The sequence below is a fragment of the Eschrichtius robustus genome, chromosome 19 (genome assembly GCF_028021215.1).
Source record: "Eschrichtius robustus isolate mEscRob2 chromosome 19, mEscRob2.pri, whole genome shotgun sequence".
Taxonomy (NCBI): Eukaryota; Metazoa; Chordata; class Mammalia; order Artiodactyla; family Eschrichtiidae; genus Eschrichtius; species Eschrichtius robustus.
The window spans coordinates 19,964,650-19,978,760 of NC_090842.1; the positions used below are offsets into that span (position 1 = coordinate 19,964,650).

Sequence of the window (14,111 nt, forward strand, 5' to 3'; positions counted from 1 at the left end):
GTTGTCTCCCATGGTAGATATATTTTGTTGAGGGCAAGAGAGTAAAATTAAATATTTAATATTTCAAAGGGTGGCCTGTGATAGTCATTGGAGCTATTCACAAATATTCTCTTTCCTGGGCAAAAGGTAGGATTGTGGTTTTCTGCCCAGATGAAGCTGGGCATGGCCTTGTGATTTGCTAGGTCCAATGAAATGTAAACAGAAGTCTCATGTGTCAACTTCAGGTGACAGTTTTAAAAGTCAGTGCCCCTTTCATTACACTATTTTCTTGACTCTGTCACATGGCTGGCAATGTTCCAGTGATGGCTCTGTCAGCCTACGTCAATCACTGATGGGTATTTAACAAATAAGAGATAAGTCTTTAAGCCAATAAAATTTGGGGGGTTTTAGGCAACACAACCAGCCTATCCAGATAAGAGAAACAGGGGAAAACTGCCAGTTATGTCTCCTGTACTTTTTTCTCCAGCTTGAAGTGTTTCCATGCCCACTAAGCTACCCTTAATCTCCCTACTGGGTCACCATATGATCAGTGGGACTGACTTGCTGCTTCTAGTCTTGTTCTATCAACCACCCATTCCCTCAAACTCCCAACCCCTCCGTGGCTTCCTGCTTGCCCTAGGGAATTGTTCAGACACTTTAACTAACATGGCTGGAAAAGCCCATCCAGCACTGCTTGTGACCCTCACCCAGGCCCCTGCTGACCCTTTCAGATTTGTCTCACTGCGGCAGCGCCCCCTCCACTCCACGGTCCAGTCATACCCAACTGCGCCTAGTTTCTCAAACTTGCCATGTTACCTGTAATACTTTCGTCACCTTCTCAATGCTGGAATAATGTCTGCCATCTTTCAGATGTCAGCTCAGATGTCTCAAGGAAGCCTTTTCTTGAGCACCCAGACCAAGTTAGATGTGCCCCGTAACAGCCACAACTTCCAGTACAACTTAAAACAATACTGCTTTTGATTAGTTTTTGAGCCAGATTGTAGGTTCCGTGAGGGCAGAGACAGTGTCTCTTTAGGGCACTGGATATACACATTTTTTCCCATAAATGATCCTAGGAGGTAAAATAATCATACTTTGTTTTAATCTCTTTTTTTAAACAGTGATAGTAAGCCTCAATATTTTCTTTTTTTTTAAACATTTTTCCTTTTGGTTGTATGATCTGTCCTTTGCCCACTTACAATCCTAATATTGATGTAAGCCAATACATGCAATTTAAAATTTTCTACTAGCCACATTAAAAAGGAAAAAGGTAGTTTATTTTAATGTATTTTATTTAACCCAATATAACCCAGTATATAAAAATATTTTAACATGTAATCAAAGTTAAAAATTAAATATCTTTTTTCTTCTTTTGTATTAGATCTTTGATATTTAGTATTTTACACTAACAGTGCATCTCAACCTGGACACAAAATTTTCAAAGGCTGACATGAAATGTAGTCCTCCCAAAACAAAGTTTTAACAGAAAAATATTTAACACTGCCTCAGTTTTTAAATTAAAACATAAATTCAGTTTCTTGGTTTTACTAGACACATTTCAAGTGCTCGACAGCCACACACGGCTAGTACCTACCATTCATGGATATCCATGATTTCTCTAACAAAAAATTTCTCCCTGTATCATATCTTCTCACATTTTCAAATGTTTCTGAAACCTGAAAAAGGCCAATAATGACTTTAAGTTGCTTATTCTGGCCAAAAGCTGAGAATTGACTAATACAGTGACTTTTAGAGTTATCTTGTATTTAAACGAACCAAACTGCCATTTCCACCCATGATTCTACGCTACAAATTGTAATTTTCTAGACTCGGAACATCTTTGAAATGCCATATCCATATATATGGTGGTGATGCAGGAAAGGGAATTGATGCTACCAGGAGAATCATGCCTTGAAATATGCCTGCAAATGACTGAAATCTTACCTTTAAAGAATGTTTGGGAGATCAAAACGCCAATGTTGTTTTTTTTTGTTTTGGCCGTGCCACGTGGCCTGTGGGATCTTAGTTCCATGATCAGGGATCGAACCCGCACCCCCTGCATTGGAAGCGCTGAGTCCTAACCAATGCACTGCCAGGGAAGTCCCCCAGTGTTGTCTTATAAGTACTCAGTTACATATATAAATACAGCAAAATGGCTGTGGTGGTTTTAAAAATATGTCCATAAACTCTTTGACGCCCCCCCCTTCAAAAGATGAAGCTTAATAACTCCTCCCTTTCAGTGTGGGCCTAACCCAGTGACTCACTTCTAACATAATGGAATATGGCAGCCCAAGATTAGGTTATTAAGATGTGGCTTTGGACTTCCCTGGTGGCGCAGTGGTTAGGAATCCACCTGCCAATACAGGGGACACGGGTTAGAGCCCTGGTCCAGGAAGATACCACATGCCACGGAGCAACTAAGCTCGTGTGCCACGACTACTGAGCCTGCGCTCTAGAGCCTGTGAGCCACACTACTGAGTCCACGTGCTGCAACTACTGAAGCCCGTGTGCCTAGAGCCCGAGTTCCGAAACAAGAGAAGCTACTGCAATGAGAAGCCCACGCACCACAACGGAGAAGCCCCGCTCGCCACAACTAGAGAAAGTCCGCATGCAGCAACAAAGACCCAACGCAGCCAAAAAAATTAAAATGTGGCTTTCATCTTAGGCATGCAGTCTTCCTTGGATCACCTGCTCTGGGAAAGCCAGCTGCCAAGTCGTGAGCTGCCCTATGGAGACACCCACATGCCAAGGAAGTTCTTCATCCCCAGCACCTAGCAAGGAATCAAGGGCTTACACCCAATGGCCTGTGAGAAACTGAGGCCAGTCAATGGCCACATGAGTGGGCTTGGAAGGGGATCCTTCAGCCACAATTAAGCCTTGAGATGATGATAGCTCAGGTTGACAATTTGACTCTAACTTCAGGAGAGACCCTGGATCAGACCACTGGGCTTAGCTTCTTCCAGATTTCTGACCCACAGAAACTGTGAGATGATGTTTACTGTTTTAAGCTGCTAAGTTTTGGGGCAATGTGTTATGTAGCAATGGATAATCCACACAATGGCTTATAGCTTGAAAAAGCTCCCCAGTGCCAAATGAGGCATAAATCAAGTAAGATATTTCTTTTTCCAGGTAGCCCCAAACTAACATATCCAAATACCTGTTTCTAGAGGTGATATACTTATTGAAACCATGATGCTACTGCTCAAATAATTTTTGAAATTAACCCTCAGAGTATGAATCTTATTCTTTGGAATTTTGCTTCATGGTACCAATTCAGCATTTAAAGGTATTTGTTATTTGCAGTAAGTCTGGTAGCGAATAAGTAAATTTTTCCTTATGGATCAAGCTTAGGACATACTTCTAGAGTAAAAGGCTTAATTTTCTGATGTAGGAAAATGCCAAGGAAAGTCCTAAGAATGTCTGAAATGACACCAGCACAATCAAATTGAGTGTATATTCCTAAAATGAAGTTTGAAAGATGGTAGTTATTTGGATGTGTAATTTTTGGAATTCTTCCTTCCCTCCAAGGTCACTACTCTATAGTCATACCTCATAGGATGGGTAAATCAAGGCAGAGTTTTTGAAAACTATAATATACACTGGGAAATTAGTGTTCTTTGTGTTATATACATTAAAGGTTTTCTTTGGAATTAACAGAAATGACCACTAGATGCCACTGCTGTTGGTGGTGGTTTTTATTTTAAGGTTAAAAAGCAGAATGCAAGAACAGCTTAGAAACAAAATCAATTTTTATGTCATAATGAACACCAGAACAGAAATTGTTGTATTATGTTAATAAAGAGCCAAGACCCAGAAGTTCACTACACAGAAGTTTATTGTGAAAGTAAATTAAACATACAAACACACAATATGGCTAATGGTGGCAAAAGCAATCTGGTAGCTTAAGGCAAGTTTTAATGAGGATGAGTTTAGAAAAGATGATGCAATGATGTAATTCTGTTTAAATACAGATTATGGAAAAATATCAAATTGTACCAATAACTTAAAAAAAAAGCAGTTTTCAAAGCCTGCACTATTGGAGAAAAAGGGCTCATGATCTTAATGCCAGCATTAAGACAGATGGAAGCAGCACAATGCTAAATGACAGTATGTACAGAAGGATGGCAACATGAACATTTAATAACATTTGATCTTAGTTACTGGTGGACTGAAAGCCCTTAGCTAGAAACAATAGAGAAAAATGTGCCATCATCATGTTATTAGAAAAGAAAAAATTTAAGTGCAGAAGTCAAAAACCAAGGAGCTCTGTGATAAAGTAACCTTAGAACAGCACTGTAAGGACCACTTAAAAGGTGATTCCCTCAGGGGAAATTAGGGCACTGAGTGTGTAAACATGTGAGCTGCACAACACCAAATACCAACCAGATTCATTCATAGTACTTAGTTACACAAGATCAGCATGGTCTTTTATGATGCATTATTGTTTATAACAATTTAAACACACTCTTTTACCATGCATGACTTCAAATATATAACAAATATTTTTATTCTGAGATACAGGATATGCTTATGAATTATAAGACCTATATACAATGAAAGTCACACCTCCCTCATCAGTCAAGTATACATATATGTTTTAAATGCAATGACCTTATTCAGACTTCAGTTCATTTTCTGAATTGACCATGTCAGTTTTTCAAACTCTTTAAAATAATGCCATTCTATTTTGATAAAATACATTTTTGCAAAACTTCAGAAATGTAGTAACATTTAATGAATGTGACCATGAAAAATATTTGTAAGGAGGTGCCAAATGACTTAGCACTTTTTTCCAGTCTTGTATTAAAAAAAAAAAAAGTTGCAATCAATTTGATAGTGAGCCCTATTTTAAAAATATTCTTATACTAATTCATCTCAAAAGGTTCTATTAATAGTCCTTTTGGAAAATACCATATATATAACCTGTGAATTTTTTTCCAGAATAATTAATGGAAGAAAATGTATCCTCTGCACAGATGTACATTTTCTCTCTAAGACTAATCTTTCATCACCCAGCATTGTTTTTACAAAAGCATGCATTATAAAATACACATAAAAGCAGCTATCTTAAACATGATTTTAATACAACATTACCTTTGTAGCTGATTCATCACTGTCTCCAGTTTAATATGCTGTTACATACATGAAGAAGCTCCAGTATCCCTTTTCTGATTGACTTTAAAAAAAAAATCCCTGAATAAAACAGAAGCCAGCCTGTGACTTCTTTAGGCATTTCAGTAGAATATTATCATCTATGGAGAATATCTCCACACAAACTCATGAATACAGAACAGAATCTAAAACAGATCTGGGGCAGACCAGAGTTAATACCAATTAAAATTTTTTATGTTTAAAAAGGAAAGAAAAGGAGCTGATTATCAACATTTAAAAGGATACTGCAACTTTAACAACTGTAAACTTTGTGTTAGAAGGTGTGGCAGACAGCTCTATGCTACTAGGTTTTTAGCTTGTAAATAATGCAAACCATCAGCAGTTTTAAAATGCCATAGACTATAAAAACACAGAAGGAAACAGGGGAAACAAAACAAAAAAACCAAGAACATTTATCTAAAATGAAGCTGTATAACCAACACATCTAAAATTAAAAAAAAAAAAAATAGAGCAACTGATTAGGGGAAAAAACCCTCTGATAAAAATTTTGATTTCTTGACCTGTTTTAAAATGACATGAACTTTTAAATTAAAATGGTGGAAAAAAAGAGCTTTACAAGTGGATAGTTTCAACTCACTAAAATAATGTCAACAAGGTAAGCTTGCATAGAAGAAAATTTCAAATAATTACTGGCTACATGCATACAAAATTAGAAATGCAGTTATTATATCATAGTGCAAAACCATGGCAGTTGTGATGTCTTGTTACCGCCTAAGGTTGAGAAATAGACCGTAGTACCTCCAGTTATCACAGTTTCTGGTCTTTTAATCAATTATTTCTGCAGACTAGAAATGAATATGTAAAGATGGGGGGGACACATCTTTTGTGCCACTAATTAGCGAAGTTTGAGGTCATCACCACCACCTAAACTGGATCCAGGGCTAGGGTCTTGTTGTCTTCTTGCCTGCAATGACAAAATCATAATTTAGGGTTAAAACGTGTTTTGAAAATCAAAGTGCTAATAAATAAAAGTTACAGTAGCACATAAGAAAAGTTTGCAACTAAAAAAATTTTCAGCCAGTATCTCCACATGTAAGAAGAAAAAGAAAAATTTAGATTATGTATGAAATATTTTGTCAAAGTTTCCTTAAAAACCAAGAATAAAAAATCTCATTATATTCAAAAGAGCATTATCAAAATACATACTGTGGATAAAAGAGCAACAAACCTACATTTATAGCTTTGGGAATAAAGGGTTTAACTTGAACACATGATCCAATCACCTTAGAAGCAAACTTTCCCATTTTCCCTTTTAATACTAGCTGACATTTTACACACTACTACATATAAAATAGATAACAAACAAGAACCTTCTGTATAGCACAGGGAACTATACTTAGTATTTTGTAATAACCTATAAGGGAAAAGAATATATATATATATATATATATATACACACACACACACACACACACATATATATATAACTGAATCACTGTGCTGTACACCTGAAATTAACACAACATTGTAAATCAACTATATTTCTACATGTACTTGTCCAGTTTTCCCAGCACCATTTACTGAAGAGGCTGTCTTGTCTCCATTGTATATTCTTGCCTCCTTTGTCATAGATTAGGTGACCACAGGTGTGTGGGTTTACCTCTGAGCTTTCTTACCTGTACCATTGATCTATATTTCTGTTTTTGTGCCAGTACCATATTGTCTTGATTACTGTAGCTTTGTAGTATAGTCTGAAGTCAGGGAGTCTGATTCCTCCAGCTCCATTTTTCTTTCTCAAGATTGCTTTGGCTATTTGGGGTCTTTTGTGTTTCCATATAAATTGTATAATTTTTTGTTCTAATTCTGTGAAAAATGCCATTGGTAATTTGATAGGGATTGCACTGAATCTGTAGATTGCTTTGGGTAGTATAGTCATTTTCACAATATTGATTCTTCCAATCCAGGAGCACGGTATATTTCTCCATCTGTTTATGTCATCTTTGATTTCTTTCATCAGTGTTTTATAGGTTTCTGAGTATAGGTCTTTTGCCTCCTCAGGTAGGTTTATTCCTAGGTATTTTATTCTTTTTGTTGTGATGGTAAATGGGACTGTTTCCTTAATTTCTCTTTCTGATCTTTTGTTGTTAGTGTATAGGAATGCCAGAGATTTCTGTGCATTAATTTTGTATCCTGCAACCTTACCAAATTCATTGATTAGTTCTAGTAGTTTTCTGGTGGCATCTTTAGGATTTTCTATGTATAGTATTATGTCATCAGCAAACAGTGACAGTTTTATTTCCTCTTTTCCAATTTGTATTCCTTTTATTTCTTTTTCTTCTCTGATTGCTGTGGCTAGGGCTTCCAATACTACGTTGAATAATAGTGGCAAGAGTGGATATCCTTGTCTTGTTCCTGATTTTAGAGGAAAAGCTTTCAGTTTTTCACCATTGAGAATGATGTTTGCTGTGGGTTTGTCATATATGGCCTTTATTATGTTGAGGTAGGTTCTCTCTATGCCCACTTTCTGAAGAGCTTTTACCATAAATCGGTGTTGAATTTTGTCAAAAGCTTTTTCTGCATCTATTGAGATGATCATATGGTTTTTATTCTTCAATTTGTTAATATGGTGTATCACATTGATTGCTTTGCGTATACTGAAGAATCCTTGCATCCCTGGGATAAATCCCACTTGATCATGTTGTATGATCTTTTTAATGTGTTGCTGGATTCTGTCTGCTAGTATTTTGAGGAAATTAGAACACTCCCTAACACCATACACAAAAATAAACTCAAAATGGATTAAAGTCCTAAATGTAAGACCAGACACTAAAACTCTTAGAGGAAAACACAGGAAAAAACACCCTTTGACATAAATCATGGCAAGATCTTTTATGACCCACTGCCTAGTGTAATGAAAATAAAAACAAAAATAAGTGAATGGGACCTAATTAAACTTAAAAGCTTTTGCACAGCAAAGGAAACCATAAACAAGACAAAAAGACAATCCACAGAATGGGAGAAAATATTTGCAAACGAAGCAACAGACAAAGGATTAATCTCCAAAATACATAAACAGCTCATGTATCTCAATATCAAAAAAACAAACAATCCAAAAAAAAAATGGGCAGAAGACCTAAACAGACATTTCAGCAAAGAAGACATACAGATGGCCAAGAGACACATGAAAAGATGCTCACCAGCACTAATTATTAGAGAAATACAAATCAAAACTACAATGAGGTATCACCTCACACCAGTCAGAATGGGCATCATCAGAAAATCTACAAACAATAAATGCTAGAGAGGGTGCGGAGAAAAGGGAACCCTCTTGCACTGTTGGTGGGAATGTAAATTGATACAGCCACTGTGGAGAACAGTATGTCGGTTCCTTAAAAAACTAAAAATAGAATTACCATATGATCCAGCAATCCCAATACTGGGCATATACCCAGAGAAAACCATAATTCAAAAAAGACACATATAGGGCTTCCCTGGTGGCGCAGTGGTTAAGAATCCGCCTGCCAATGCAGGGGACACGGGTTCGAGCCCTGGTCTGGGAAGATCCCACATGCCGTGTAGCAACTAAGCCTGTGCGCCACAACTACTGAGCCTGTGCTCTAGAGCCCGCAGGTCACAACTACTGAGCTTGCATGCCACAACCACTGAAGCCCACGCACCTAGAGCCTGTGCTCTGCAACAAGAGAAGCCACCGCAATGAGAAGCCCGCGCACTGCAACGAAGAGTAGCCCCTGCTCGCCACAACTAGAGAAAGCCCGCATGCAGCAACGAAGACCCAACACAGCCCCCCCCACAAAAAAAAGACACATATACCCCAATGTTCATTGCAGCACTATTTATAATAGCCAGGACATGGAAACAACCTAAATGTCCACCAACAGATGAATGGATAAAGAAGATGTGGTACATATATACAATGGAATATTACTCAGCCATAAAAAGAAATGAAATTGGATCATTTGTAGAGATGTGGATGGACCTAGGGTCTGTCATACAGAGTGAAGCAAGACAGAAAGAGAAAGACAAATATCATATATTAATGCATATATGTGGAATCTAGAAAAATGGTACAGATGAACCTATTTGCAGGGCAGGAATAGAGAGGCAGATGTAGAGAATGGACATGTGGACACAGGGTGGGAAGGGGAGGGTGGGATGAATTAGGAGATTAGGTTTGACATAAATACACTACCAGGTGTAAAACAGATAGCTGGCAGGAGCCTGTTGTATAGCACAGGGAGCTCAGCTCGGTGCTCTGTGATGGCTTAGTTGGTTGGCACGGTGGGGGGAAAGGAGGTACAGGAGGGAGGGGATGTGTGTATGCACATGGCTGATTCACTTTGCTGTGCAGCAGAAACTAACACAACATTGTAAAGCAATTATTCTCCAATAAAAAAAAAATTATTGTGAGACAATTAGAAAAAAAAAAAAAGTTAACAAAGAAATTCCAATACCAGATTAGGAAACTGATAGTTACCAAATGTTATTTTTTCCAATAAACAAGTTGTATTTTATATTAAGACATTTAAAAAATAAATTTAACACCAATAATAGCAAAATAAAAAATCAACTATACTTCAATAAAATATATATAAATGGATAAATTAAAAAAAATAGCTGACATTTATTGAGCACCAACTATATGCTGGGCACTGCTCTAAGCAATTTCCATGGACGAACCAATTTAATCCCTGCCAACTACCTATAACATAGGTGCTATTGTTTATCCATTTTACAGATAAAGAAACTGAGTCACACAGAAGTATATGGCCTATAAATTATATGACTGAAAAATGTAACACTGAATTTCATCTCTCACTGAATACCATCTCTGCCAACTGGGTTTTAACTAGGAATCTCTATCTCAAGAAATAAAATTCAGAATTACTATGGATAAAGTATTGTCTCAAAAGCAAAAACGGAAATATATTAGAATCCTTGGTGCACTTATATATTCAGAAGTATCTTCACAACAATACTTAACAACCAAGAGGCTTGACAATCATAAACATTGAGGATTTCAAGTTTCACTATAGAATAAACATTTGTTTAAACTATGGCAAATTACTTAATAGAGTACACCTAAGAACTAACATACTGTGCGTGACACTCTCTGCTAATATAAAGTTTTAAAATAACATAGTGTCCCCCTTTGATCCACACAAAATATTTACTTTCAGTCTCTTTCACAAATTCCAATGCATCTTTCTTCTATTAAGTGTTCTCTAGTGACTACAAATGTCAGTCAAGCACAAACATCTGTTTGTATACAGAACCTAGTTCCCTCAGCAACAGTTTCCCTATGTTAGATAAGGGCTACTCCATTTCACCAGTTATTGTTAAGGGCAAAAACCCCTTAACATCTCTCACACCCAACAGCAAATTCTGACATCTCTACATTTAAATATGTCCTGAATCTGACCACTTCTGACTAACTCTACCACTCTTACCCTAGTCCAAGCCACCATCATCTTTCATGTGGATCTTGTTTTAGCCACCTCTGTTATATGCCAGCAACTGGGACTAACTGCAATTACCTGTGCAATCTTTAGCTAAATGGAATTATGTATTATTATCACCAACTGATTGTCCATTATCCGTCAGTTTTTGGAAACAAATTTAACCAAAAATAGAAATGTTCTGATTTCAATGGTTAAGATCTAAAACAATTAGAGAAAGAGCATCCTTGACCTTCAAAGAAACAGCTTAACAAGTCACACCTGTACTGTAAAATCATGTTTAGTCAGAAGCTCCAGTTATATCATCATTTCTCAAGAGGGTTAATGTTGTTTAGACAGAAATGACACAGCTTTATTCACTTTCAAACAAATCATATAAAACCCAACACTAACTTCCGTGGTCTTTCTTATAAACTGTGACACATTTCTCTAGCAAATCTTAACTATTTATTAGCAGACTGCATGCTGACTAAATTTTAGCACATTCCTTTCATTTAACTAGTCAGGTTAATGTTATGCTGCATGGGTACAGATTGAAAGAGCTATGGAATGCATATGCATTAGGAAAACAATTTATGTTCCATACAGAATCAATGTTAAATGTAATGTAAGGACTGATCAATTCTGCAAAATTAGAGATGGTGATATAAGCATCTGGTTTCAGTCAATGCAATGAAGGTTAGAAAGGGGCTGAGCAATGAAGAAACACTGAGAAAAATCAATCCTAATTATACATTTATAAATTACTACTAACCTACCAGTAATACTTTGTGAAAAGAATATTTCAGCTTTTGTCCTGGGATAAGAGTAATTTTCAAATTATTTTAATAATGGGATGACTCCCAATGAGTGACAAAAAAACAGTCAGCAGCTGAAGTTCTCCCTACTGGTCAGGGCTGTGCAGAGGTTGCCATGGGTTTATTTGTTTGAAATATATTTTTGGTAAAAGCATGCAAAGAAAACTTGCTTTGCTATTTACTTGTGTTTTTCGTTTCTATTTACATTGTAAAGAAGAAATGAGGAAGATGTAAATGAAGACACTATGAAGGAGAATCAAAGATAAAAAAAAAATAAGAGGAACTCTGAAAGAGTATGAATGAGAGCAGAAGAGGGAAGAATGAGAGAGCTGGGAGACTGGGAGGGAATTTAATGCTAGAGAGGAAGACGTATGGGCTGTCTTATGAAGGAGACAAATACAGAAACATTTAGGTTAATGAAATAGCTTCCACAGGACTGGAATTCAACAACTGGATGTGCTGCCTTGGGAAGCAGTGCTTTCTACTGTAGCAGTTTTCTAATGGTTGGATGTCTTAGAATGAATTCTATGAGTAACAAACTAGACTAGATGATGGCAAAGAAACTCTCTGAACTCGATTATTCTAAAAACATAAAGTCCATAATTTCTAGTTTCTTTCTCCCCAGTCAATCCACATAGGCCCTTGATTTTAACTTTTTATTAACAGTTATTTCAGAATAGGGTTTTAATATAAAGCAGACACCCATGAGCCTGTTCAGAATACAAATCTGCTTTTAATATTTATAAGTATTAAAATGTAGAAATTTTACTACAGACCCCTCACTACCAGCCGCTCCTATTTTCTTTCTTCAGTATACCATCACCCAGAAACATGGCAAATCCAGTTTCTAGATGGCAGTCATAGGACATGTTCAAAATGAAGAGACAAAGAATATTCACCAGATACTCGAGCTTTCCCTACTGGTCTGGGCTGTGCAGAAGTAGCCAAGAGCAGGGATACCCAAATGAAAATGAATAAAACCTGGTTGATTTCCATTCTTTTATTATCAAGATCATCAAACTGAAGAAAACTCTTCATGAGAAAATGCCCTAATAACTAAAAATAGATCCAATTTATTGAGTGTATACTATATCCAGATAATGTGCAAATCACTTTATGTTTGACACTTGGCTAAAAGTCAGAACATGGCATGACAGAATTTTAGAGCAGCACAGTACTTTATAGAGATCTAGTTCAACTCTCACGTTACAGATGATAGGCCTGAGACCAAGAATGTTAAATGATTCCTCCAAGGTTTCAGAGTTAGGTGGTGGCAGTGAGAACACAAACTCACAACTCTAAAAAGATGAACCTTTAACTTCCAATTAGCATTAATGTCAGCCTCCTAAGTCACTGCTATTTCGCCTGACTGCTAAGGCTGGAAGAGACACAAAGCAGAAATTTTAAGTCCTAATATGAGAGAAAGGAATGCAATTTTTCCAAACTCATTAAAAACGTAAAAACAAGGTCAGCAGACAATCATAAACACCTGTCAGATAAGTAGACTGCAAGAGCTGGTCTAACAGGCACATCAAAAAATACAGTTCCTACAAAGTATACAACTTCAGGAAAACTTTAAATATAAGGTGGCATTTTAAAATAAAAGAGATAGTGGAAATAACTGACATTTCCAGGCTTGGACTAGGGTGGCTCTACCAAGTTAGCAATGTGAGCTTATACAAGCTTCTTATCCTCTTTCAGCCTCAGCTCCTCAAAATTGAGGTACATCTTATAAGAGCATTTAAGAATCAAGTGTAAAACAAATACTGCAGCATATACTGCCTGGCACATAGTAAGCATTCATGCTGTTGCTATCACAACAAAGCTGCTCATAACTTCCCAATTTATCTGTATGAACTTTTCAAATGTTAAAAAAATCTGCATCCTGCAGATAAGAGTAACTTTTACAGGCTAAAATAAAGTTAAAACAAAATAAATTTTAATAAAACCTACATCTCTTATGATAGAGACCAAACCAAGACCCTGTTTTTCTCTTAGTATGGGAGCAGCAGACCTAGAATCCTTGTCCTCCCTTGTTAATCCTCTTCCGATTCTCATTCTTTTTTGTTTTGTTTTAAAATTTTATATTCTAATAGGATTTTCTTTTTTATAAATTTATTTATTTATTTATTTATTTTTGGCTGAGTTGGGTCTTCATTGCTCCACACTGTCTTTCTCTAGTTGTGGCAAGCAGGGGCTACTCTTTGTTGCGGTGCACGGGCTTCTCATTGTGGTGGCTTCTCTTGTTGCAGAGCAAGGGCTCTAGGTGCACAGGCTTCAGTATGTGGGCTCAGGCATGCGGGCTCAGGAGTTGTAGCGCACGGGCTTAGGTGCTCCGCGGCATGTGGGATCTTCCCGGACCAGGGCTCGAACCCATGTCCCCTGCATTGGCAGGCAGATTCTTAACCACTGTGCCACCAGGGAAGCCCTCTCATTCTTTTTTTTTTCGATTCTCATTCTTAATCTGAGTTCATATTCTCGGTTCACTTTCATCTACTGCCTATACCTAAAACACACCTCAGGAAGGTCCAGAAGAGACAGACATTTACGTTCATTTGTCCTTACATAAAAATAAGTGTTGGTAGAGTTAAGTGATATGAAAACTGAAGTCTGTGGGAATTTAAAATAAATAGAGGCTGTGATTTTTTTTCTTGGACCACACAGAATTGAAGGCTCAAAAAACATACAAAACACAAATATAAAAACCACAGTCTTTCGCTTGTTTTTATTTCCAAATAGTCTCCAC

At 36.9% G+C, this 14,111-nt stretch overlaps 1 protein-coding gene across 2 annotated transcripts in view; it reads right to left on the bottom strand.

The window, feature by feature from the left end:
• Positions 1-3,780: 3,780 nt before the first annotated feature.
• The window catches only part of CBFB (core-binding factor subunit beta), a 61,791-nt gene continuing 51,460 nt past the window's right edge, over positions 3,781-14,111 (bottom strand). The window contains exon 6 of one of the 2 annotated variants that reach the window (XM_068527629.1): positions 3,781-6,055. In XM_068527629.1, coding sequence (XP_068383730.1) covers positions 5,987-6,055 — 69 coding nt within the window. In that variant the 3' untranslated portion in view covers positions 3,781-5,986. The remainder of the gene's footprint in view (positions 6,056-14,111) is intronic. The other variant, XM_068527630.1, reaches the window with a different exon arrangement.